Raw genomic sequence first — 27,041 nt, forward strand, 5'->3', positions numbered from 1 at the left:
AACAGTGAGACAATTTTAACTCCCTTGGACTGAGGCTAGGTGCCTTTAATCTGTTAGATCTCCAAAGAACGTGCCTCTAACAAGCGGAGCCCATCATGGTGGCCTCAGGGCCACCGGCCCCACAGCCTGGCCGAGGATCCTCACATCCTCCTGCTCCTGCTTCTGAAGCCAGCCACCTCTGCAGACCCTAAAAGAAAGGCCAGGTCAGCCCCCGACCCCACGCTCACCTCCACTGCACCCCACACTCGGATCTCCAGTATATTCAGCTCTGAGGCGCCTGAAAGTTTTTTTCCACCGCACAGACTGCTCTTTGAGCAAACTCCAGCCCAGCTGTAGCCAGCACTCACCCCGACCTCGCCAGTCTGGCGGTTTCTCTCCCCACTACTTCCTGTTGTGAGCCTGTGGGGCGGGGGCGGGGTGGGGGCTGGCCGCACGTGGCCATACCAACGAGCCCCTTCTCTCTCCACAGGCCCAGAGGCGCCGCCATGGGGCTTCAGCTGTCCTGCCTGAAAGGTAAGGGGGGCAGCTCCCCACCAGCTCCTCTGGGGCTGGGGAGTGGGGGGAGGCGAAGGAATGAGGCCGGAGAGAGTGGGAGGGCACACCCTGGGGGGGGGGCCGGCCCCCACTGAAAGTACCTGTATACAGCAGCTGCCTTATAAAGGCTTGCTCTGACTCTGAGCCCCCTGCAGGCCTTCCCTGGCTCGGACAGGTGAGTGGTGTGGGACAGTCGCCGTGCCCCTGCGCCGTGGCTTGTCCCTCAGGGGCGTTAGTCCCAACCGTGGAGAGTAAGGGAGGAAGAGCCCCCGACAGGCACACTCCAGGGTGTTTGCTCTCCATCCCGCGGGCCTGTTATCACTGACCTAGGAGGTCCGACCCACTGGGTGCTGGGGAAGGCCAGCAGGGAGAAGGTCCCAGAAGGACACACAATTGCTGTGGAATGTGGCAGGTGTTGGCAGAGGCAGCCCAGACCCCTGTCCTGTGCCTTAGACCTTTCTGTCCGGGGTCTGGATGGCCCAGGGGCACCTCAGACCAAAGTGGCCCACACTCTCCCCCTGAAGCCCATTCTTCAGCGACAAATGCTCCCCAGCCAGAAATCTGGGAGTTGTTCTGATGGCCCCTCGCCCACGTGTGGCATGCCCAGCCGCCCTGACTCACCTCCTGGATGCTTCCGAGGTGCCCCCGACCCCATTCCTTCGCCGCAGGAGGTCAGGCGCGTGGGAAGGTCCAGGCCAGAGTGAAGGACCACCTTCGGTCGGGCTGCTGGGATGGGTGAGCTTAGGAGAGCGTCTGGTTGGCCCCCTTAGGGCTTATGCTCCGCCCCCTTGGCAGGGGGTGGGGCATCTTGATAGACAGTTCCTCCAAGACACCGCGCAAGTGTGGGGCAGTGGGTCCCCTGGAGAAAACCAGAGTGTCGTTGGCAAGGTGGGGATGCTTTGCTGGAGAGCCGTGCGCAAGCCACACCCCCCCAGGGCCTGGCCCCTCTGAGGCCGCAGGCTGAGCCCACGCTGGAGTGGGGGGCATTTGCGGGGCGAGAATCTGGGGGGGTGGCCGGCCAGGGGTTGCATCCAGTCAGGGCCCCTGGAGCTCAAGGACCCTCCTCCCTTAGACTTCACGGCAGGTGTCCCCAGGGCCGGGCACAGAGTGGGCATTCAGGACAAGCTTTTGGTTTTGGTTTTTAATCGTGGTAAGATATATGTAACATAAAATTTGCTGTCTTAACCATTCTTAAGTGTACAGTGCCTGAGCATTAAGTACATTCATGTTGTTGCGCCAGGTGTCCCCACCACCCGCCTCCAGACCTTCTCCACTGTCCCCGGCACACACCAACTGCCCAGCCCCTTCCCCCAGCCCCACCTCCCACCATCCTACCTTCCGTCTCTGTGAATTTGCCTATTCTAAGGGCCTCCGATGTGAGCAGTGACCCAGTATCTACCCTTTCCTTACTGGCTTATTTCATTCAGCACAATGTCCTCAAGGTGTCAGAAGAGCCTTCCTTTTTAAGGCTGACTTATATTCCCCGTGTATAGACCACCTTTGGTTTATCCAATTCGTTCCTCCTCGGGCACGGGGCTGCCTCCCCTTTTGGCTGCTGGGCCAGGACATCTTTGATGAGTTAACCAAGGCCCTGGAGGGACCCCTGGGGCTGCTTCGTTTCCAGCCCAAGGCGGGGACCACCCAGGGGAGGAGACCCAGACACTTCAGACCCTGAGAGCCCCTGGGGAGCATCCCATGCCCCCCCCCCAATTTCCCTCCCTGCAGGACTTAGAGCCCTGGTGCCAGGGGGCTTTTAAAAGGGCCTCCTTCCAGCCAGACCCTGGAGGAGCAAAGGGCTGGAATGTTGCTGGAGCAGCGAGGTTTGCTCACATATTTTTCACTGCAGCTCGTTGGGGCCTGCCACTGGCCCTGGACTGCCAGCCCTCTGCCCACACCAGCCTCACCCAGCCCTGATGTCGGGAGGTGGCAGGTCTCTTGGGTGTGACAGGCAGGGGGAGGGGGGCGGGGAGCTGAGCACCAGACCCTCTCTCCGTGCTTCACCAAGACGACCCAGGCCCACCCGCCCAGAGGCCCCAACGCTCCTCCTCCCATAAGGGACGGGCCACAGCCCAGCAACTGCAAAGCGCCAGGTGCCCCTCGGCCCCTTCCCTGCACACCCTTGTCCAAATTACCTTCTCGGCCCTCGCCGCCTGGGCCCTCGCGCCCGCAAGCGTGGTGTTACCCCATGTAGGGCTGCGACATGTCTGTGTGTCCTGTCTGGCTGCCACTGGCGTGTGTCTTTCCACACTCTCTAACTCCTGTGTCACATCCCGCCAAGAGCTGGTCTTTGGGAGGTTTCCAACTCGTTGCTTTTGTAAATCGTGCCGTTTTGAACATCTTTGATTTCTGATTTTTAAAATTATTATTTCTTTGGGATGAATTCCAGAACTCAGAACGACCCAGTCAAGTAATTAGAATACGGGGTGAGTTCTTACTGGAGGCTCAGCCTGGACAGGGCCCTGTTCTGTGCATATTCTGTGTGGATCCGCTCCCCTGTCTCCACGACAACCACGTGAGTCCTCCTGGGATCCCCAGTTTCCAGATGAGGAAGCTAAGGCACAGAGAGGCAGTGCCGTTGGCCCGAGGCCACACAGCTGGGACCCGGTGGGATCTGAACCCCCGGAGGGCTGGTTCCAGAGGCCTTGTTTCATCCACCACCGGTATGGCCTCTCCAGGAGGAAACATTTCAAGGTGACATGTGAAGCAGTCTCTGTAGCCAGAAACGTTAGCAACACGTTCTCCTTCATCTTCACAGTCGGTAAGATGGTGTCCGAGTTTCCTGGAGCTGCCGAAACGTATCACCCCAAACTCAGAGGCTTCGAGCAACGGAAATGCGTTCCCCCACAGTCTGGAGGTTACGAGTCCTCAATCGAGGCGCCAGCAGGGTCGCCACGCTGTCTCCGAAGGCTCCCGGGGAGGGTCCTCCCTGTCTCTCTCCGCCCCTGGGGGCTCCAGGCGCTCCTGGGCGTGTGGCCCGTCCTCCTGGGTCGGCCTCTGTCCTCCCACGGCCTCCTGCCTGTGTCCCTGTGTCCTTTCTCTTAGAAAGACACCGGTCTTCAGACGTAGAGCCAGCCTTAAATCCAGGATGATCTCATCCCGAGACTCTTAACGAATCACATCTGCAAAGACCTTGTTTCCAAATAAGGTCACGTTCTGAGGTTCTTTGTGGACGTGGATTTGGGGGGACACTCTTCACCCCTCCATGAGTCACTTCACCCTGAGCCCCGCACATGTGGGGCAGGAAGGTGCTTCTCCGGTCCGATGGCAAAGACAGCCCGAGGTGGGGACCTGTGGAGGGTGTGGCACGGGAGAGAGGAACACAGCTGCGCCGAAATCCTTCTGTTTTCGGTCCCAAAGGAGAGTGGGTGCAGCGGAGCACTGGGAGTGGGGTCCTGCTGCCCAAGGGCCTGGCCACGGCAGCTGTGACACGTGGGAGTGCTCCGCTGTCCAAAGAGCAGCTCCCCCCTGCCCTCTGGCGGAAGGGCTGGCTTTGGTCCGGGCATCACTGAAACAGGAGCAGCTCCCAGAATGGGGTCCCTCTATTTGCCTATTTCGTGCTCACTACAGCTGGGCAGCGTAGGTGACTTCACAGTGGGGAGACGGAGGCACAGGGCCACTCTCACCGGCCCGCGTCCCATGGCCGGTTGGAGGGGCTTGGCTCAGTAGGCAGGGGAGGGGTGAGTGGGTTCCTGGTTTGTGGGTTTGTGAGTTAGCAGCATGGAGGGGCCCCAGAGCTGAGGCCTCAGCATCACCTGGGAACTGGTCAGACGCATGGGCCCCTCCCAGACCTACTGAGTCAGAGACTCGGGGGGGTTTTAACAAACCCTCTGGGGGATTCCAGTGCCTGCTCAAGGTTGAGAACAACTGGTGACCTGGCTCTGGGGTCAGAAAGATCTGAGTTCAGATCTCAGGTGTGTCCCTGACTAACTGCAACCTTGTACAAATCTCTTCACATAACAAAGCCTCAGCTACCCTATCTGTAAAATGGAGTGATGAGTGGGCACATTTCCTGGGCCAGGTTTTGAGGCTTATCTGAGATAGACTGGCACTGAAGATGGTGCCCAGTGGACAGGGTTTCCTGTCTGCCCTGGCCCTCTGTACCTTCCCATTCTGGTGGCGGCTGCAGGTGCAAGGGAAGTCAGTCTGGAGGTGTGGGCTTTCCTGTGGGGGCCGCCTCGGGGGCCGCTGTGGTCTCTGGGGTTCCCCGGAGGGTGCCAGAGCCAGCCCCGGCCAATGACAGCGTCACCGAGGAGACAGGCTCCTCGGCCGGGCTGGTCCCAGCGGACTGTCCTTCTGGGGCCACCTGGGACCAGGTGGAAGGGCACTAAGAGATGGAGACTGTCGGGCTTGGTGGCTTGTTCGTGTGTTTTAATGACTGTTTTTTTAGAACAGTTTTAGATTTACAGAAAGTAATTTCAAATTTACAGTTTCCCCTCTAGTTAAGGCTTGTATCAGCTCGGTCCCTTCATCACGGCCCCTGAACTGGTCCAGATATATTACTACCAATAAGGCCCGGGCTTTGTTCAGCTTTCCTGTTCTCCCCTCAGGCCCCTTTGCTGTCCCAGGAGCCCACCTTACAACTACTTGTCACATCTCCTCAGGCTCCTCTGATCGTGACAGTTTCTCAGAAGCTCCTCTTTGTGACCTTGACCATCTTGAGGAAGACGGCCATCTGTTTGGGAGGACAGCCCACTGTTGGGATCTGGCCGATGGTAGTGGGGTCTTTAGTCTCTTGTGCCAAGCAGGTGACATGGTGATGGTAGGGACTGGGGACACGGGTCTGCCCTCCCCAGAGCCCCTGACTATCCAGGCATTTCTCCCACTTCCCTTGCGGGGGGCTCAGGGCCTCTCCTCCTCTTGGCCTATAACCCAGGCATGGGTGGTTGGGGGCTGGTGGTCACGATGCCCATTTTTGCCTGGTATTAGGAGGCCTGAGACTAGCCGCAGGTCACAGCGAAGATGAGCGTCACAACGCATACACCTTCTAGGGCAAACTCTTGGTTCGAGCCGTCCGACGCTGTGGGCAGAGCTGGTCGAGAGACTGCTCACTGCACAAACGTCGACTGCATCCCTACCGTGCGCCCACCCAGGGCCAGATATGGGGCTTCAGACATGAGCAAGGTGGCTGCGCTCCTGGACCGCATGGAGCTGGGAGAGAGAGAGAGAGGTGAACGTTACTCAGTGCAGCCACCTGAGTGCCGACTGCCGTGTGCTAGGACAGAAACCTGTGGCCTGGCCCAGGGCAGGGGTGGCACCAGGGAAGCAAGTACGCCTGGAAGAGCTGCTCTGGGAGACGGTGGAACCAGGGGCAGGGAATTTGGGGTTTACTCCAGTGGGGGCTGGGGGCTCCACATAAAGAGAGGAATAAAGGCATCCATTCGGCTAGTACATTTTGAGCCATTTTCAGAACGCTTTGGGGGGCTTCATAGGTTTGAAAGGAAGGCGACATGGTGGGGCCCGCATCAAGGTAGAACGTGGCCAAGGTCAATGTCTTAGTGTACTGAGCTTCCGTGTTCCCATCTGTGCAGTGGGCTGCAGCTTCCTGCCCATGGGGATCCTCGCTGCCTGCCTAAACCCTCTCCCCGCGGGGAACAGAGCCCAGACCAGCACTGTGTTCCCGCAAGACCTTCCATCTGTCCGGCAGGCAGCTGTTGGACATCCACTCCGGGCCAGGCACTGCACCAGGCCCCAGGGAAGGGCTAAGGACGGCTCAGAGCCCTGTCCCCACGCAGGAGAGGCAGAAACGAGTGCGTGAACCCAAGATCCAGGCCGGCGGGTTGCGTGGTGACAGCAGTAAAAGGAATTGAAGTGAGCTAGCCACACGGAGGCAGGGAACAGTGTTCCAGGCAAAGGGAACAGTGGATGCAAAGGCCCTGAGACAGGGACGAGTTTGGTGAGCCGAAGGGCAGCGAAGAGGAGGGGCGTGTGACAGGAGTGAGGGGCTAGGGGCCAAGCAGGAGTTGCTGAGGTCCCTGGGGCAGGCAGGGCCGTGGCAGCTGAGGTGTGGTATCGAGAATTTCTTGTATCAATAGTAGGGAGCACTAGGATCAGGGCAGACCGGGGGTCTAAGCCTCCCATGCGACTCCGATTTGCAGGGATGCACGTTGGAATCACATGGGAGGCTTTCACAATGGTGCAGCTCTGGCCCGTTCCCCAGGGGGTGGGGATTCAGTTGGTGTGGGTGGGGGTCCCGGGCACCAGCGTGTTTAAGAAACTTCCGAGCTGATTCTCCTGCGCAGCCCAGGGTGAGAACTACTGTCTGGGGCCAACATCCTTGCTTGTGACATGGAACCTGGGCTGGGGGCTGACTGCCCAAGGTGACAAGGTTGGCTTGGCTGGAAACCCAGGAGGCAGGGGCTCAGAGGGCAGGGAGACCCCCACCTGCTCCAAGGAGGGGTGGATAATCAGAGACTATCTTAAATGCCAAAGCAGATGGTACTTAACTTGGCCCCGCCCTGTCCGCATGGGAGAGCCAGCAGCTCTCCTGGCTCATGGCCTGGATTTAGCCCCATGTCCTGCTTAGGCTAACCAACCCCCACCCCGCCAAACCCTGACACCACACCTACTGTCCTGAGGAAGGAGGGAGGAATGGCCGAGAGGGCCACAGTCAAGCTGGCTGGCCTGGGGAGGGCTTGAGGACCAATACCCAGGGTAGGCTTGGGCTTCCGTGCACAGGGCTCTGGAGCCGAGACGGCCCTGCACAGTTGTCCCAGATCGAGGGGAACAGGCCTTTTACCTGCCCGTCTCCTGGACATGCTGGAGGGCTGTGTCAGGAGGGGCATGACCTGGGGCAGGGCCGAGATGAGGAGAGTGAGGGTGTGCCTGGCCCTGAGGATGGGGCCCTCTTAAATTGTGTACCCTAAGCTCTTTGAGTGCCCCTCTTCAGTCCCTCCCAGCTTGGGGGCGGGCAGGTCCTAGGGAACCATCAGCAGGCAGCACTCCGGCCCCCTGGGGACAAGCCTGGGCTGTAAAGCATGACCTCCACTCAGGCCCCAGGACGCCTGTCCTTTGAGTCCTGGCCACCCCCACAGCCGGCCTCAGCTGCTGGCGGCCCACACTGGTGTCCTAACCGTGCACTTCCCATGTGTCGGTCAGAAGGTGGGGCCGTGCAGGGGAGCCCATGACGGTGTGAGAAAGGACGGCAGCTCCGTCTGAACAGCTAGGGAGCCATGTCCCACACGCACGGTTCAGTGAAAGGAACAAGGGGCAGAACGACAGGTCTAACACCACATGCATGTTGGAAAAAGGAAACAAACACGCCTAGGAGGGTGTTTGTACATGGAGACAGAGAATGTTCTGGAAGGAGACACAGGAAACAGTAACCATGACTGCCTCCAAGGGGAGAAGCTATGAAGAACGGGATGGCTGGGGGTCAGCCAAGAGCAGGGCCCACAGGCTGGAGTCTTCATCGGCCAATGTCTCTGGCCTGGAGGGACCAGCTGAGCCCAGCGTCCCCACCCCCAGAACTCTGGGAACTTCACTCTCAATTTACCTGGGCCTGGTGACCACACATGGGGCCACTCTCCTGAAAAGGAGCATTCCCATCCCCACTCCTGCCTCTCTCTCCCTGTTTACTCTCTCACCCCATCACCTTGATCAGACCTCTCCTGCAGCAGCATGGCCCACCTTCTTCCTTCCTCCCTCCTAAGTCCATCTGTCTGTGTTAGCCCCCCTTCAGAAAATGTTTTATTTCTCTTTTTCATGACTTTATTTTCTGAATATATAAAATACCTCTGTGGCACAGAATGTGAAATGTACAAAAGCATATGTAATAAAAAGTCAGTCTGCCCTTGCCACTCTCCTAGCCGCCTGCTTGGAGGCAGCCACAGTTACTGCTTCCTTGGGTCTCCTTCCAGAATATTCCATGCATGCACAGACATGGTCCTGGGCGTATCCCTTTCCTCTTTGCAACATGAGTGGTGGCATTAGACCCGCCGTTCCGCCCCTTGGTCCTTCCATGGATCTGCAGGCGCGGGAACGGGCTCCCTCGTGGACAGAGGCATGGCAGTCCCTCGTGTGGCCCACGCTCACGGTCTCACCGTCCCCAGCCCGCCTTTCACCCGCCAGGGAGCCTGGCCGTGGGACATTCCGCGGAGTAGCCTGCTAGGTCGGAGGGCGTGAACCCTTGTCATTTTGAGAGTTTTGCCGAGTCACCTTGGGAGTTGCACCCAAAGGCCCTGCATCCTCCACGTGCGGAATGACTAAGCTAACCGTGGTAACGGCCTTTTTTTTTTTTTTTCTTTCACTCTTGCTATCTCGGGGAAGTTTCATTTCTGCAGGAAAGGTTTGCCTTCTTACTGATGTACGACACACGGGCAGAGCAAGGACGCAGGCTGTGAGGGGGCCACACACCCACCAGCGTTCTCATCGGGAAACAGACCCCTCCCCTGACTCCTACCAGCCCGGGTCACTTTCTCCGGCCTCTGTCCTTTCCCTGCCCCCAACCTCTGTGTGCATCACCTCTTCTGTTGAGCAGGGAGGTTCAAACCGCCCAGGCCACACCCGAAACTCCTCTGAAGTCACTGGGGACACCCAAGGTGAAGGCACGAACTCATCCCGAGCCTCCGTTTCCGCAGTGTGAGGGCTGGGGTGCTCTGGGACGGAGCTGGGGGCACTTCCTGTCTGTCACCCTTGCGCGCGGTGCAATTTGTCAGCAAACAATTCTACAGCCGACACGGGGCTGCCTCTGGTGGGGCTCCCCTCCTGCACCCTGCAGAGGAGCCCGCGCCCTGGGAAGGCTGTCCCAGCTCGCACAGGCCCCAGCAGCATGCAGGGCAGGGGCTGTCCGCTGTCCGGTATCTCTGCACCCTGCCAGCACCAGATCCAGAGCATCGGCTGCCCTCTGAGCCCGGGAAAGGCCCATGTGGAGCTGAGGGGGGAGCTGCCCGGGGAGCACACGGAAGGGGGCAGCCAGGCCTCCCGGGAGGACTCCCCGGGCGGAGCCACAGCCTCAGCTGTCCGTGGTGGCACGTGCTGCCGCCCTGTGTCCCAAATGCCAAATGCCCCCTGGGTCTTGAGCTTTTGATCTGCTCTGCTGTGTGGCCGCCCATCCGTGGCCCCTCTCACGCATCAGCTGCCCACTGCTGGGAAGACACGTCCCTGTCCTCAGGGCTCGGGCTCCCCCAGGAGCTCACAGGTTTGCTCAGGATAGCCTCGCTCACCTCCTGCCTCTGAGACCGGCTGGACAGCTTCCACTTAACATCCCACATCCTTAGGGGGGCCCTGCAGCTTACCGGTCACTATCCTGGGCGGAAGTTCGAATCTTTACCCTAATAAGGGAGGCAAGGTGGATAGCCCCCTCTGTTATCCCCTCTGTGAGTTTGCCAACAGAGGCTCAGAGAGGGTAAGGAAGTTGCTCAGCCCACACAGCGGAAGGTGGAAGGCAGAGTCGGGCCACCCCGCTGCCCCCTCCCGTGGCTCCGGCCCGGCCACAAGGGACAAAGGAAACCAGCAGCTCTCCGGGGCCTGCTCAGAAAGGCCAAGCTCTTGTGGAGAGTTGTAACAGCCATGACAGTGGTTCTCGACTTCTCATCTCAGTGGTGGCGGGAGGGGGTTGCCCCCCCACCTCATTACCTAGAGTTGTCAGATTTATGGGGGGGGGAACCATCAAACAGGATGCCCAGTTCCATTTGAATTTCAAGTAAACAAGGAACTGTCTAGTATAAGTATGTCCCAAATATTGCACGGGACTTGTACTAAAAAATGATTATTTTTTTGAATTTGTATTTTATCTGGTAACCCCACCCCCCAAGAAAGGCTGGCTGCATCTGGAGACATTTTTTGGAGACATTTTTTGGCATCACAGCCAGAGGGTGCTACAGCCTCTGGAGACCAAGGCCAAACCCCCTCCAGTGCACAGGGCAGCCCCCACCACAAGGCATGGGCCGCGGTGGAACCGTGAGCTGCTCACAGCAGGGACTCCCACAGGCAGGGCCGCTGCCGGATGCTACGCCTTTCTTTGACTTGGGTTCGCACTGCACCCTCACCCCCCTGGCCGAGACCCACGAAGCCTCCCAGAGAGGCTGGGGTCCAGAGCCGGGGCCAGGAGGCCACCGGAGTCCGCCCTGGCGCTGGGCGCGGGCAGGCAGGCAGCCTGCAGGTGGCAGGGAGGGGGGCGCCTTCGCCCCACCTCACCGCGCCCCATCCTCTCTCCGGGTCCCCCTCCCGGCTCTCACTCCAGCAGCTCATCCCTGACGCAAGCTGGGGCTTTTTCCTTAATTAAAAAGAGATTTAAAACATCCACGGCAGGCTCCACTGGGCCGGGGCTGCCTCGAAAAGGTAAAACCGCCCTCACTGCCCTGGCCTCATCCATAATAAGGCAAGGCTTTCTGCTTAATTGGAATAAAAAAAAAAAAAGATTAAGTGCATCTGAAACCCTTGGAGGCATTTGTCCGCTTGTTTTTTGAAAGACCTACACTAATTCCAACATCCGGTCATCTCTGAGGAATTAGTGCTGGCCCCAGAGCACCCGGTTCCTGCCCCAGGGCCTTTGTGCCTGCTGCAGCTGACCCAAGTGCCCTCTCCTTCCGTCCGCTTCTCCTGCCGCCCTCCGATTGGCCCCTCTGGGAAGCCTTTTCTGACTCCCCCCTTCTGACCCAGTCCTGCTGCTCCTTCCCATCATCTGCTTCTTACTAGTGACCCAGGCTCTGGAAAGTGTTTGCCTCCTGGCCCTGGGAAGGCAGCTTCTGTGTCAGGTCCCCCAGGACCCTGGGCACGGCCTGACTCCTCTGTGCCTCAGTGCGTCCATCTGGAAAATGGGCTTCTCCCACTGTCGGCCTCGCTGGGAGGACCACGTGATGACTCCCTTCAAGGAGCTCACACAGCGCGCCCCCCCCCCCCCCCAGCAACGTGGGCCCTCCGGACTGCGGCTTGGCAGGCCCTCTCGGGCTTTTTCCAGCTGACGCAGAAATCTTTGGGGCCTCACTTTGCACACTGGGGCCTGGAGGGTGGAGGAAGGCACAGTATGGGGGGAGGAGCAGAGAAACATGCTGAGACTCTTTTCTCAGGAATGACGCCTAGCACGTAGGGGGTGCTCACTAACTGCCTGCCGACTGAGCACCTCCCCTGGGCCCGGCTCCGTGCCTTAAGGGAAGGGAGCGTGGCGGGGGAAGGCCGGGGCCACGCGAGGCAGGGTCCCAGCCAGCCAGCCGGCAGAACTGAGAGTCAGGGTCCGGAGCCCCCAGAGCCCGGGGCCGGTCCAATCCAATAAGGAAAACGTGTCTCCGAGGGTTAAGTTGGAACCAGGGATATTTGGGGGGAGCCGCCCCCACTCCAGCTGTCCCACACCGAGGGTGGGACCAGGTCCCTGACGTGCGCTCAGGGGGCTAGGAGTAACAACCTCTGGGTGGCACCCAGTAGGTGCTCAGTATTGGCTGAATCGATGAATAAGTGCTGGGATCAGAATCTCGTGCTATTCATCACCACTTATGTTTACTGAGCGTGCTCCGCATGGCCGACTGTGTGGATTTCTCACCTGCAAAATGCCCATAGCGTTTGCACCCTCCTTGGCTGGAGTGTGGACTTCAGTGTGGGTCTTAATCCCTCTCAGCGCCCCCTGGAGGTGGGGGCGATTATTTACCTTCATTTTGCCGGTGAGGAAACAAGGCCCAAAGAGTCATTACCAGGTGTATTGAAGCCCAGGTGTACGTTCTGGCCTCCACTACATAGTGAGTGCAACAGAGTCACTGTGTGGGCGACGGTGCCTTTGGGAAGAGTGGACACAGTCCCAGGGACTTGGGCCCAGGCGGAGTCTCCAAGCTGGGTGCCGGTCCGAGTGCCATTTTCAAAAGAAGCAGCAGAGGGCACCCTTGAGCCATGAAGCCTGCCGAGGGCAGCAGGTGTAGGCCGCGGCCCGGGAGTGGCCTGGGGGCTGCTGAGAGCTGCGCAGGGAACTGGGGCATCCTGAGCAGAGCACAGGCCTGGCTCGGGGCTTCTGAAGGATGAGAAGGGGTGGCTGATGCCAGAAGGGGCAGGGCGGGAGCTCAGGTGGGAGCCACCGGGCCTCCGCGGGCCCTCCTGGCACCTTCTTTCTCTGAGCCTTGGTTTTCTCGCCTGCAGAACAGCCGTGGGCCCAGTATGCACCCCAAGGGGTGGTGTGAGGAAGCGGCCTGGTCCCCAACCCCGGTCTCCCCCAGGTGCCAGCCAGCCAGCGGGCTCACGCTTGGCCACGTCTCCCGCACTGGGTAGCCCCACGGCCCATGCCAGGTACTTCATGCCTACAAGACCGGTGTAACCCCTTTTACAGCCAGAAAACAAGCTCAGAGTGGGGCCCTGTGCTCACACAGTCACCCTAGCTTGCGGGTTCCCTGCTCTGGCTGTTAGACTCACCTGGGTGCTTTTAAAAATCCTGGCAGCCCCAGGGGCACCTGGGTGGCTCAGTTGGTTAAGCATCGACCCTTGATCTCAGCTCAGGTCTTGATCTCAGGGCCGGGAGTTTAAGTCCCATGCTGGGCTCCATGCTCGGCCTGGAACCTACTTAAAAAAAAAAAATCCTGGCGGCCTGAGTAGAGCAGTGAAATCGGGCTCTCTGGGGGTGGGGTCCCCATCGGTATTTTTCAAACTTCCCACGTGATTTCCAGTGAGCAGCCAAGATGGAAAACCACTCCCCTGGAGCTGGGAAAAGGGCAGAACCAGGTTTCAGAGGAAGTCTGGCCTCGCAGCCCAGCGTCTCCCCATTTCACCCGCAGAGAAGGCCGGCTCCTGGAGGCCAGGGTTTTGGCAGTCTGGCCTGCTCTAAATCCAGGACCAAGAACAGTGTGTGCCCCAGAGCAGGGGCCCAGTCAAGGTCAGGTGACCTCCCCCCGCTGGAAATCTTCCCGCATAGGCTCCCTATTGCACCCCGAAATCTTTCAATATTTCTGGGGCGCTGGGGTCTGCTCCCCACCCCCTGCTTCCTTGGGGCCTGGCCCCCTGGAATCCCAGCCAAGCCCACCTCTTCAGGAAATGGGCTTTTAATGGCCTGAGGCAGGCACATAATTAACAAGTAACAATTCTGGCTTTAGCACAAATGAGCTCCTTGTCTGGGGCAGGGTTGGCATTTGTCTTTAATCCTCAAAGTAGGCATTATCTCCTGAGAGCTTTTTCCCTCTTGCTCAGCCACCTCTGCTCGAAGCTGGGCAGCCCCGGGGGGGGGGGGGGGGGGGTTTTGAGGAGTGCGGGGGCCCCCCCCTCCTCCTTTTCTCCCTCCTCCCCTCCCCTCCCTCCTCTCTGCCTTGAGCATCTCTCCAGGGCCCACTGAGTGACCTGATGCTTCCTGATTAAGAATGTGGGCTTTGTCGCCAAGCTCCCAGAACCTGTTAAAATGCAAATGTGGGGCCCCGGGAGAAGTGTGGCTCTTCCCCATTAGCATTTTATTTTAGAACTTGGGAATATTCGCGGAGGAAGGGGCCTCGCAGAGGGAGCAGGGAGGCTCCCTCCTGTTAACAGATAACAATAATCAGAGCTTCCTTTTGTTGCCAGCACTCCATGAGATGCTCTTTATGGATGATTATAGAGAAAGCTAACAGGGATTGAGCACCCTCTAGGCCCCTGGCTTGCTGGGCAAGGGCTTTATGTGAATTCATTCATTTCCTCGAGCCCAACACCCATCCGAGGTGAGGTACTGTCACTTAGAACAGCAGGCGGGGCTCAGATTTCGTTCTTGTCTTTGGCATTAAGCAGCCTCAGGCTTTTGAGTTTCTGTTCCTCAGGCAGGTTTCAGATCCACACTCCCTGACTTCTGGAGGTTACAGGGCCTCGGGACTGGCGCCCCGCAGCCCTTGGGCCAAATACGGCCCGCCGCCCGTTTTTGTCAATAAAGTTTTATTGGGGGGCGCCTGGGTGGCTCCGTCGGTTTCAGCTTGGGACCCTTGGTATCAGCTCGGGTCATGATCTTGGGGTTGTGAGTTCAAGCCCCGCGTTGGTCCCTGGAACCTACTTTAAATATAAAGAAAGAAAGAATAAAGTTTTATTGAAACGCAGGCATTCATTTGCCTGTCGTCAGTGGCAGCTTTCCTGTGACAATGGCAAAGTGGAGCCGTTGCAGCAGAAGACTGCAGAGCCCCAGAGTAAAAAATACTTCCCGCCCGGCCCTTTCAGAAAGTTTGCCAGCTCCATCATATAGAATTGTGGTTACGAGAAGCACCAGCTTGCGGAGTCAGACAGGTTGGGCTTGGGTTCCGATCCTGGCCTCCACCCCACACCAGCTGTTCAACTGAGTGCAAGTGCTTTCTCCTTCTGGTCCTCAGTCTCCACATCCATGAGATGGGGCTGGTCACACTTCGCACCTCAGCGCGGAGCAGTGAAGACCGAAGGAGAAAGCGCCCATCAGGCTCTCAGCACCGTGAACGGCATGCAGCAAATAATCCGTAGATGTCAGCCATTACAGGGGGTAACAGGACGGCCTCCTCCGAGCGGCTTCCTTTGCATTACGTTCTGGGTTGTACTGCTCTCAGTCAAGTTGGCGGCGGCCTCGGTGGGTGCTCCCGAGGGGCTCGGAGTCTGATGAGGAGACCTGGCCTCTTCCCGCAGAACTAACTGGCCTGGCCGATTCTGGGGGTGGGGGGTGGGAACCACCCCAGGGAGGAGAGAGGATCGGGCTTCAGGGCTGGAAGTCTGCTGTGTTCACCGGGAGGGAGCACTGTGTCATCTTCTTCCCAGCCCACAGACGTGGGTCCGGCCACCCAGTTTTGTCAGTGAAAACAGGAAGTCAGAGGGAACACAGTCCAGAGAACAGCCTCACTCCTGACAGCAGCTGCAGGCTCAGGGGTTCGATGATTTCCTAGAAAGACTGGAGGCTCTCGTGCTCGTGGTGATGATTTATTACTGGGAAGGGACACAGATTCCAACCAGCTGAGCCGAGGGAGTGTGTGGGGCGGAGTCCAGGAAAGTTCCAGACAGAGCTCCCACATGCATTACACTCTTGGTATAAACGTGTGATACACAAACACACAGACACACACACAATGGTGCCAACGAGGGAAGATCACCCGAGCCTTAGTGTTCAGAGTTTTTACTGGGTGTTCTGGGCTGAATTGTGCCCCCCCAAATTCATATATTGAAGTCCTAGCCCCCAGGACCCTAGCACATGACCTGATTTGGAAATGGGGTTGCTGTTGCAGATGGAATTAGTTAAGAAGAGGACATCCTGGAGTAGGGTAATAATCCGGTATGGATTATTATGGATTATAATCTGTGATCCAATATGACTGGCGTCCCCGTGAAAAGGGAACATTCAAACAGAGACTCACACACAGGGAGAAGCTGTGTGAAGACGAAGGCAGAAATCGGGGTGATGTGTCTGTAAGCCAGAGGACACCAAACATTGCCCGCAAACCACGGCGAGCCGGGGGAGAGGCATGGGGCACGGTCTCCCTCGCGGCCTCAGAAGGAGCCAGCCCTGGCGGCACGGAGCTCTCGACTTCTGGCTTCCAGACTGGGGGAGAGTAAGGTCCTGTTGTTGGAGCTCCACAGTCTGTGGTTCTTTGTCACAGCAACCCAAGGACACAAGAACAAAGGCACGGTTGATTGCCCATGAGGCAGATCTGTCTCCAGTCCCTTTGGGTGTCACCCAGAGTCCGTGTGGCTGGACTCTCCAAAGTGACCAGGGCCCCCAGGCAAACCAAGCCTCTCCTGCCAGGCATGGCAGCCCAGGGGCTTAGAGGTGGCCTCCCAGAAGCCGAGCACAGAGGCCAGACCTCTTTCCCACGCAGAGGCCCAGAGAGGAGACGTGACCTGCCCAGGGTGGCACGGAGAGCGAGCAGTTGGCCTGAATTAGAGCCAGGGTGCTCACCACTGTGTCCGTTGCTGGCAGCTTTTCTGAGCACCCGGCCCAGGTCAAGCTGCAGATGGGCCAAGAAATTGGCCTGATTCCATTGCTTTAGGTCACCTGATGTTCATGCTTTTGTGGATTCGAACAGGCTGTCTTTGACAGTCCAGGCATGAACTGCCCATCAGAGGGGCACCCCTTAGGTGGCCAGAGGTCACCCTGAGAAGCCCCCTGTGATTTTTCCCACTGCGCACCCGCCATCCTTCCTCCTCCTGTGGTCAGGGCGAGCTATGGGGACCACATCAGCTTCCAATTCTGTATGACAAATTACCCTCAAACCCAGTGGCTTTAACATGTATTATCTCTGTGTCTGTGGCTTGGGAATTCAGGAACGACTTTGCTGGGAGCTCCTGGCTCAGGGTCTCTTGTGGGGTTACATTTAAGCGGTCAACAAGGGCTGCAGTGTCACCCAAAGGCTTGACTGGGCTGGAGGACTCCCTCTCCTGGTGGCTCCCTCACAGGGCTGTTGGCAGGAAACCTCAGTCCCTCACCACACACCCCCGGCTGCTTGCTTGTCCCCACAGCATGGTGGCTGGCTTCCCCCAGAGCGAGAGGGCAGGGAAGAAGTTGCAGTCCTTTGTGACCTTGTCTTGGAAGTCCCACACCATGCCTTCCGTCATATGCCGTGTGCAAGAATCCATGCTAAGTCCATCCACACAGAAGGGGAGATGGATCAGACTCCACCTCTTGGGGACATGCTTGAGAACCACTGACCCGCCCCCCCCAGGGGCCATGAGGAGCAGCGGGAATAACAATCACCCCATTCCCCAGCTCCTGCTGTTGACTAGGGACCCAGATACCTGAGCAAATGTCATGAAAAACAAGGTGGTGTGGGGTCTAGAGACAAGGATTTTTACACGCAGTTCGGCAGTGCCTGAAGGTCATTTCCAGTTTAAAGCACTCCACTTGCTCTCTCCCAGGCACTGTGGGCGCAAGGGAGACAGATGAATGAGACACTGGCCATCCTCCAGACGCTCACGGTAAAGGGAGACAGAATTAAGAACGAATGTTTCAGTACAGTGTGATCAGTGCTGGAAGAAGATTGATGAATGAATCAGTGTAGATGGACAAAGGAGGGAGGGATCACATGTGCTGGGACATCTTCCCCAAAGAAGAGCCTATTTTGCTGGGCTTTGAAGGGTAAGCAGGAGCCCATTGCCCTGCAAAGGAAGAAAGAACATTCCAGGCAGAGAGAGTAGCGTGTGCAAAGGCCCAAAGGCATTGGGAGCCCAGGCTTTTGGGGAACTGTGAGCAGTTTGGGGAGTGTGGGCAAGTGGCAGGGAATGAGGCTGCAGGTAGTTCAGGCCAGATTGTGAAGGCTGGCTATAATTTATGATCACCATTTCCCAAAATGTATTTCACAACTCATGGTTCTGTGAGATGTTAATAGGCATTCTTTCAAAAACAGACCCCAAGGTTACTTAAGTTCAGGAAGCCCAGGGTTGAGCTCAGTGAAAGCTGCTTCCCTACTGCAGGACTTCTCAGAGCCTTTAATTCTCTCTAACATGCAAGAGAATCTCCACGAGAAAGATAGATTAGATGGGATCCAATCAACATTCAAATATATGGTGTTCCCAAACTCATGTGATTGTGGGACCCCCTTCCTGAGGGAGTCTCAGGAGGCCAATGTTCTAGGGAACACACTGTGGGAGCTACTGCTCATAGCTGGTTGTCAAGAGTTAGTGAGGGTCCCGCAAGTATGTGGTATGATCAGGTTCGCAGTTTCTGGCCCAGAGACGGGTTAGGGGCATGGGGAGGGAGAGAGGAGGACTGCAAAGATGCTGAGGGATGGCACCTGCGGGCTTGTGATGGGTTAGTTTGTCTCGGGGGTTGGAGGGTGGAGCAGGAAAGGGAGGAATTGTGGCTCACACTCTGGTTTCTAGCGCATCGTGGTTCCACTGACTCAGAGGGGAAGCATGGAGCAAGGCGTGTGATGTGGATGACTTGGGGGTGCTTTTCTGTCAGCTGGAGGTCTGTACCCAGGCGTGGCCGGGTCACCTGAACCTCATTAGCAGCAGCCTGCAGGACCACAAATTCACGGCCGTGGAAGAAATGGACAGATGGCTGGGAAAGCCCAGCTTACCCAAACTGACACAGGAAGAAACAGAAAACCTGACCAGCCCCCTGTCGATGAAAGACACCAAATTTGTAACCTAACGTCTCTGCCCAAAGCAAATGCCAGGCTCAGGCAGCTCCGCTGGGGAATCCAGTCCAATGTGTCAGGGAGAAACGAGCCCCATGTCACAGACACCCTTTCGGACGGTGACGTGGGGGAGAGGTATTGGCAGGCAGGGCTCCGCGTCGGTCGGGCCGCGTTCCCGTTCGAGCTGCGCGGCTCGCGTCCATTTAGAGCCCTGTTCTGGGCGCCCGCTGCGTGTCAGGCACTGCTCTGGACGCTGGGGCCACGTCAGTGGACAAAGCGGGGACAACTCAGTGCCGTCCCCGAACGATGCAAGCTTGGACAGGCCATCCAGTGGGGGGGGGTCCCTCCCCGTGTGTGCAAAGTGGAGCGGCGGGGAGGGAGGGAGGCCGGCAGGCAGCCCACGGCGGGCAGTTCCAGGCGGCCACTGATGCTTGTCTCCCTGTCGTGTGTGTGTGTGTACCTGTGTGTCCCACGCCTGCCCTCTCAGGCTTTAAAATGTGTGGCGGTAGCCATGACGAGGCCCCCGTCCTGAGCGACAAGCACCTGGACGTGCCCAACATCATCATCACCCCCCCGACCCCCACGGGCATGATGCTGCCACGGGACTCCAGGCAGACAGGTGAGGCGCCCGCCACCGCTGCCAAGCTGTCTGGGGGGCCTGGCTGGGGACAGCTCCCAGGGGGCCCCCCTTTGTGCCGTGGGTCTGAGCTCACGTCCCCACCTGCCGGGGTTTGTTAAAAATTTATGCTGGGATCTGCGTACGCTCCACCGAGGGCCCCTCGCACGCACCAGCCTCAGCAAGATGTGGCCTATTAAGTAATTAGCTAGACAGCCCCTGCCGGCAGCCGGGGCGCATGATGGATGGGGCTGGGCAGGCCCAGCGAGGTAATGGATGGATGTGCCTTCCCCTGCCAGCTGGGGACTAGTGCTCCGTCTTGCCGGCCACAGCAGTTCTGCTGGACAGGACAGCCTTGGAAACACACCACGTCTGGGCCCAGCTGCTCTCCGGCCCTCCTAGATGCTGCTCACTTAAGGGAGTGGGGAGGAGACAGACTTGTTTCCAGAGACAGGTGCAGACCCGTGCCCTCACCTGTGGGCACCGTGGACACTGTTGGAGCCGGTGGGACGGCTTGTTCATTTGTTCATCAAAGAGAGTTAGGGGGCCATACCTGTGCGAGGTGCTGAGGCTGCCGTTGTGAATAATAGTAATAAAAAATACTGATGTTAGCAGTAAGCAGTTTCTCATGGAGTCCTCAGGGTGACTCTGGGCTAGGTCCTGTTTTCATCCCCGTTTTACGGATGGGCAAACTGAGGGTCAGAGAGGGTGAGATGCTCACCATAGAGCTGGTAAGTGGCAGGGTTGGGATTCAGACCCAGCCGTGTGATCTGGAGCCTGCCCTGTGGCCCCGAGGCTAGGCGCCCCCCCAGTGGCTCGCATCAGTCAGCCAACCAGCCGTCAGGACATCAGTCCTGCCTGGCTCTTGCTGGGAGCACAGGCTGACCAGGCTTGATGTGGGGGGGCTGGGTAGGCTTTTCCAGAAGTGCTGAGCTTGCCCACCAGGCCGGATGATCGGGAGGAACCCACTGGACCCCCTCTGGGCTGGGCCCTATGCGGGGACGGGTGCTGGGCCATTCTCAGTAATGACTCACCCTGGGTCACCTTCCTTTATCACCCTCCCAAGTGCCAGGCACTGGGCTGAAGTCTTCTCACAATGTTTATTCTCCTGCCAACCCTGAGGGCTGTGAAAACCACCCTTATCTCTAGTTTACAGATGGGAGACCTGAGGTCCAGAGAGGGACGGTGACTCACCCAAGGGCACACAGCAAGGTGGGAGAAGAGCTGGGCTCTTGCTCTGTGTCCAACCAGAGAGCTCAGTGCAGGCAGCAGAGGCTCAGGCCCTTCGCTCTACCATTAGGCTCCCTGCCCTGCCAGCCTTGGTGTCCCCATCTGTAGAATGGGGTTATAACCCCCATCCCTGCCCCCGGGGCCAGTGTGAATGTGGGCAGGCTCAGGGTCACTTTACAGGGTCAGAGTCCCTGGCTCGCAGAGGAATTCCGAAACCCCAGAGAGGCCCCTTTAAGTGTAAGCAGCTGCAGGGGTGGATCAGCACAGAGGGCCTGAACAGGTGTACCGTCCTGTCCTACCCGCCCGGACCCCGTGCCTCTGCTTTTCCCCTTTCAGAGAACGGAGGCATAGGATAAAAGGCACGGACCACTGGGTCAGAGAACCCTGAATTCACATCCCTGCTCTGTGACTTAGCATCTTGTGACACTGACCAAGAGGGGCTACCTCCCTGAGCCTTGATTTCCCCATCTGTAAAATGGTGCCTCAGAGAGGTTGGGGAGGATCCGGTGACAAGGACAGGGTCTGACTTCACGCCCTGCACAGAGGCGGTGTTGTTCATATTCTCACCAGTGGTATTTAGGGCAGGAGGAGAACTCCAGACCTGGGTAGCACTTCTTCCAGTGTTGCTGGCTCCGAGTGATGATCAGAGACCTGGGCCTCCCCAGGCAGTGAGGGGTTGGGCCCCCCTGGCTGGCTTGGAGCAGGTATCCCCCGCTCTGGGCCTCAACTTCCCATCTCTAGGACAGGGTCATGGAGGTCCTGACCTCCCGTCCAGTCCCGGCCTTGAAGGCACCTCCCAGAAGATGCTGAGCCAAGGGTGGGGCCCAGGGGTACAATCTGAGGAACCTCAGCCAGGGCCCCAGGCGAGCTCTGCATTGGGTGTGGGCGGAGGGTGAGTGGGGACGGCCCACGAGACCCAGTGTCACCCGGTCCCCTGTCAACAGCCTTACCCGCCTGTATGTGGGGGGAGTTCGGGGTGGTGGTACAAAGCAGGGAGCCCAGAGGCTCTGGCCTTGGAGCTCTGGGGGAAGGGAGCCTGGATGTGGTGGGTGCCCACCCAGATGCTGACTCCTCGTCTTCCTCCTAGTCTGGCTGGATGAGACAGGGTCGTGCCCAGAGGATGGAGAAATAGACCCCGAAGCCTGAGGAGGAGGCACAGGTCGGAGACTGTCCTGCTCCAGGGGCCCCCAACCCCACATGTCCCTGGGGGCGTGGCTGCCCGGGACAGATGCGCTGAGCACGCCGGACCCTGGAGGGGAAAACGAAAGAATCCGGCACCTGACCAGCTGCAATGTGGCAAGAAGAGCAAGGAATCAGCCGGCCCTGCCTGCATGCAGAGCCAAGTTTCCCGGGCCCCGCTGAGCTGACCAGACCTCTCACGCCCACACGGTCATGGTGACGGCCACCGGGGTGGAGGGAGAGGCTTTCTCCTGGACAAACGTACCCTCCCTGAGCCCTGGGCCACACAGTCGGGCGTGCATGAAGTCAACACACGCAAGAACTTGCAGAGGAGTGGCTCCGTTTTTTACAAGTTGTTTTACAGATATCAAAACAGTCCAGAAAGTGATTTATAATTCCTTTTTTGCATTATAAATAAAGGTCATCTGTAACAAACAGTGAGCCCTGCTTCTTGGGCTGGGCAGAGACGATGGAGCGCACGCAGGTACAGAGGTGAAGAGAATCGCTTCCTACAGAGGGAGGGGCAGGGCTGGCCGGTGTGGGGGCGGGGCCTTTGGACGGTCGTGGGCCCCCCTCCCCCCCCCATTCGCACACTGCCAGGGAAGCCTGAGCAAGGCCCAAGGCACGGACTCTGAAGTCACGTGGGCCCGAGTCCCAGCTCCGTCCTCACCAGCTGTGGGATCCTCGTCATGATATGTGTCTAGGATGGGAGGCAGTGGTTCTGGATTTGGTGTTTTTCGAGAACATCAAACCCTTGGTGTCCCCGTTCCCCTCCTAGACTGTTCTGATGGTGGCACCTTTGTCTGGCTTCTATCAGAGGCCCTGTGGTTCCCGCTGTGTTGTCGGTTTCCTGAAGCAGCAGAGCCTGAGCAAAGGCTTTGTGGGGAAAGAGTTTATTTGGAAGGTGATCCAGGAGCACACGGGGAGGGAGGGAGGGGGGCAGTGCAGTTGGGGGCGGGGGAGGACCCCAAGACCACTCTCGGGTTCAGGAATTCCCTAGAGGGACTCAGAACTCAGAGAAGCCACTCTGGCTGTGCCGTGTTTATGGTTTCTTACAGCGAAAGAATGCAGATTGCAATCCTCAAAGGGCAGAGATGACAAGGGTGGGGCCCAGGAGAGAGCACACGGGGAAGTCCTGCGGGCAGCATTTGGTTCTCCAGCCTCCATGATGACGCACGCTCGGGGTACCGCCAACCAGGGGAGCGCACTGGGGCGCCGGGGTGTCCGTGGTTTTCCCTGGGGGGTTGGCCACATAGACACGGCTAGCCGCCCACATGGTGACCTCAGTGTCCAGCCCCTCTGTAAATCACACCGTCAGACTGTTCTGCGTGACCGAGGCTCCAGGTAAACAAAGATAGTCTTATCAGGCAGGACATTCCTAGAGCCTCCAGGTCACCTACCAGGAGCCCAGGGCAAAGTCCCGATCTCTCTGGGGGGTCCTCCCTCTCCCTGTCCCCCTGCCCCCCCCCCCCCCCCCCGGTCTAAATAAAAAAAATCTAAAAAAAAGAAAAGAAGTCGCACTTCCCAGCATGTTCCCAGAGCTCACACACAACAGGTGCACCAGCTGTTATTTCGTGCTCATGCAGCTGGAGGGGTGCCAGGCAGTTCTGAGCACCTCTAACGCGTAGGATATTCTTGGAGGAAACTCCTAGAGGTCACGCATTAGTCAGCTTTCTTTTTCGCTGTGATATTGCTGTGTACAAACAACCCCAGCTCTAGGCTGAATGTGTACCCACCCCCCACATCTGAATGTTGAGACCTAATCCCCAGTGTGACGGAGTAAGGAGGGGGGCCTCTAGGTCATGCAGCTGGAGCCCTCGGGAACGGATTGGTGCCCTTACAAGAGAGACCTCAGAGAGATGCCACCATGTGAGGTCATGGCCAACTGTGAACCGGGAAGCAGGCCCTCCCCGGACACCGAATCTACTGGTGCCTTGATCTTGGACTTCCCAACCTCCAGAAACGTGAGAAATACATTTCTAGCAACCCAAACACACGAAGACGCACGTGCTCCCCAAACTCACTGGCTTAAGACAGCGGATCTTCAGTGTCTCACCCCCTGGTCTTTAGGTAGGTGGGCCATGGCTCTACTGAATGGCCGTGAGGAGCTGGGTTCAAATCAGCTCTGTGTGTTCCCTCCAGCTGTGGCCAGCCACTGCCCCAGTGTGCTGTCATGGAGGGTGGCGGGAGCGCAGAGCCCAAGCCAGGCCACGCGAGTGTATTCTCAGCTCCTGCTCATGGCTTGGGGCCCCAGTCCCCGACTCTGGGCACCAGGGGGAATGCTGGGCCAGAGCGCTGGCGCTGGGCACGAGCCCTAAAGACTGGCTCGGTCTACATGCCAGGGCGCAGGAGGAGTCCCCGCATCTCCCCGGGCACAGCTCAGAGGCCTCCAGCCCACTCTGCAACCTGCTGTGGCTAATCCCGGCTTCATCCCAGGCTTTTAGTGCCCATGGCAACAGCAAGAAGGCTGTGAGCTGGAGCCCAGGCAGGAGGGGGTCGGTCAGAGGCGGCGCAGTCCCAGGATGCTGGATATGGCTTTCTTGCAGGGTCAGAGTGAGTTCCCTCGCTCTCATGGCGTGCAGGGTGTCCGTACTAGTCCCTGGCTTGGTGCCTCTTGTAGCTGGAGCCTCCATCCCTGGTGAAGCCAGCATCCTTAGGAGGGTGCCTGCTGAGTACGGGGAGAGAGACCTTTCCTGGTGACATCTGCACCCCCAACCTGCAGCAAAGGCCATGACACTGCCCAGCACCCTAAGCCTCTGCCTTCAAGCGAGCTCTCTCTCCCCACAAGGGAGGGGCGAGGTGGAGAGGGCTTGCTCAGTGCACACTCCTGCCCGGGGAGGGCATGCAAGTAGGGAGCAGGGCACCCCACTGCAGCTCTAGCATCCCACATAGGAGCTGTCAGAAAGAATGGGGGGAGTGGGTACGAGCAAGGGCTTTGGTGTCAGCAAGACCCATGTTGTAATGTGTCACTTTGGAAAGTCACTTGACCTCTCTGGACCTTTTTTTAGCCTAGAAAGTGAAGATAAGATGGGGAGCATCTGAGGATTAAGTAAAATAGTCTATGTACCACCTCCATGGTGCCTGGCAGGGATCAAATAGTCGATCCACGGGAGTCATTCTGATCAGGCAGGTCACCAACCCCTCTGGGCCTCCATTTTCATCTGGAGGATGGAGACAATGCCCCGAGGGACCTGAGGATTACTGACAGTGAAGGTACGAACATGGGGTGGGTGGTGGGGGTGGGGACTTTACCTGCAGTGGGTGCTAGGGGAGCCTGCATGTCTGTAACAACAGCATTCCAGAGCAAGCACCTGGGGCTTTTTTGGGAGCAGAAGCAGGGGGGCTGGGGGCTCTCAAGGCCAGCTGGAAGTACCAGGTCACCCCCTTTGGATGGGTTAGCAGATAACCCCCTGACCCACCCCACCACCCCTCCCCCCACCCCACCCATGCTGTGCTCTTTGTGGTGGTGGTGAGGCAATGCTGAGGAATGTTCTGGACTACACTAATGCTTCTCGCACTTGAAGGTGCTCCCAGTAGCAATCTGGTTCAAATGCAGATTATGTTTTGGGAAGTCTGGGGTGGAGTCTGCGATTGTGGATTCCTGCTTCCTAGCCTAAATCCAGTCTGTCCCAATGCTCTATTTATCAGTGGGGGAAATTAAGCAAGTTACTTTGCCTCCCCGAGCCTCAGTTTCCTTGATCTTCAAGTGGGGATGATAACTAGGTTTTCCGGCAAGATTAAATGAGCGAATACACAGAACCTAGAATAACGTGGCATAGGATCCAAAGAGTCCTCCAGAACGTTAGCAATAATGCTGATGTTAGCACAGCTGTGTTGGAGAAGACCCACCAGGCCCACCTGTGCGGTCGCAAACTTGTGAAGTTGTTCAGTTTTGTGTGGACTTGGCCCTTCATGATGTAGCCCGGGGCACAGGGATGCAAGAGCACCTGGTTCTGGGGTTCACGAGCAGACCTGGTTTGGCCACTCGCTGCTGACAAAATCCAAAGTGATAGGGAAACAAGAAAGGAATTTATTTCAGTGAAGCCAGCACTGGGAAGACGGTGGACTAGCAGCTCGAAGTCTGTCTCCAAAGTGCCAAAAATACTTCCAGTTTATCTAAGGAAAACGTGGGGCAAAGGTGGGTGGGTGTGTGCAGGTAGGCAGTGAAGGTCAAATGCATCCCTGTCTTGGGTCAATCACGAGAGATCTCGCAGGCTCAGGGCGGTCCATATCGCTCGAGGGGGTAGCTTCTGGGATGCTTTGCCCTCAGAGTCTTCCACCTGAGCCGAAGGACTAGCTGGAAAGGAGAACCCAAACTAGCAAGTTTGAGGTCAGGGGCGCCTGGCTGACTCAGTGGGTGGAGCAGCGACTCTTGATCCTGGGGTTACGAGTTCAAGCCCCACCTTCAGTGTAGAGATTACTTCAAAATAAAAACTTAAGGGGCGCCTGGGTGGCTCAGATGGTTAAGCGTCTGCCTTCGGCTCAGGTCATGATCCCAGGGTCCTGGGATCGAGCCCCGCATTGGGCTCCCTGCTTGGCAGGGAACCTGCTTCTCCCTCTCTCTCTACTGTTCTCTCTCGCTCTATCAAATAAATAAATAAAATCTTCAAAAAAAAATAAATAAAAATAAAAACTTAAAAAAAGTTTGCGGTCAGAATGGAGGCGGCAGCTGAAGTCCTTTGTCAGTGAAAGGTGGGGGGGTGCTTACATAGGAGGGGGTGGGTGGGGTGGGTGCCTCTTCAGGGCTGGTCTGGAATGATGACTTACGTGAACCCAAAGCATGGCTCCCTAACTCTTACTTCTTCAGTCTGTTCTTCCTTAAATACGTCCTGGGGGAAATGGATACTAATGTTTGTACTTTTTCATTTACTGTTAATGCCAAAGTCGTGCACACCGATTAAAACCAACAATAACGCTTTGTGAGTGGCTCCCCCCCCCAAAAGTGTGTGTCGGCGGGGTGTGACGCAGAGCCTGGGGTCACTGGCGACAAGGAACTAGATGGACGTCAACAGCTCTGACCCCCGAGAAGGCCCGTTCGCCCTAATCCCGGCGTGTCCCAGAGAAGCTCCCAGGTTCCAGGAGGCGCGGGAACGTTCCGGCCCACGACTAGGGATTCGTGCTGTGTGCCTCCAGGAGGGGTGGCTGGGAGGGGAGAGAAGTGTGAAAACAGATGGAAATGTAATGTTTTAATGACAGCAGCAGATGGCAAAAAGACACAAGAGTGTATTCACACCGTGTCAGAGCCATTTGAAAGCGCCCGCCCTGCTCGGCGGTTCTCTCGCCGGCTCCCCCGCCCAACCCTGGAGGCCCGGGAGCTGCGGGGAGGGTTGCGCGGGCCCCCAGGAGGGGCGGCCGCCTGGAGCCACAGGTGGATGGGGAGCTCCCTTGGCCACCTGGGGGCTGCTGGGCTTTAATGGGCTCTGCTTTCACACAGTCCCTACTCCGGGCGCCCTGGGGCTGCCCGAGGCCAGGCCGTGGCCAAGGCTCACCTGCACTTCTGCTCACAGCCTCCAGGCGAGCCTCGTGGCTAGACC

At 58.0% G+C, this 27,041-nt stretch overlaps 1 protein-coding gene across 1 annotated transcript; it reads left to right on the forward strand.

Moving 5' to 3' along the window:
- Positions 1 to 423: 423 nt before the first annotated feature.
- CUNH16orf74 (chromosome unknown C16orf74 homolog) lies at positions 424 to 21,915 on the forward strand. The gene is made up of 3 exons (XM_035025308.1): positions 424 to 513; positions 18,970 to 19,101; positions 21,416 to 21,915. The coding sequence occupies exons 1-3, from the start codon at positions 486 to 488 to the stop codon at positions 21,472 to 21,474; spliced, it is 219 nt and encodes a 72-aa protein (XP_034881199.1). The 5' UTR covers positions 424 to 485; the 3' UTR covers positions 21,475 to 21,915.
- The last annotated feature ends 5,126 nt before the right edge of the window (positions 21,916 to 27,041 follow it).

Source organism: Mirounga leonina, unplaced genomic scaffold (assembly GCF_011800145.1).
Source record: "Mirounga leonina isolate KUSES-001 unplaced genomic scaffold, KU_Mleo_1.0 Mir_180, whole genome shotgun sequence".
NCBI lineage: Eukaryota > Metazoa > Chordata > Mammalia > Carnivora > Phocidae > Mirounga > Mirounga leonina.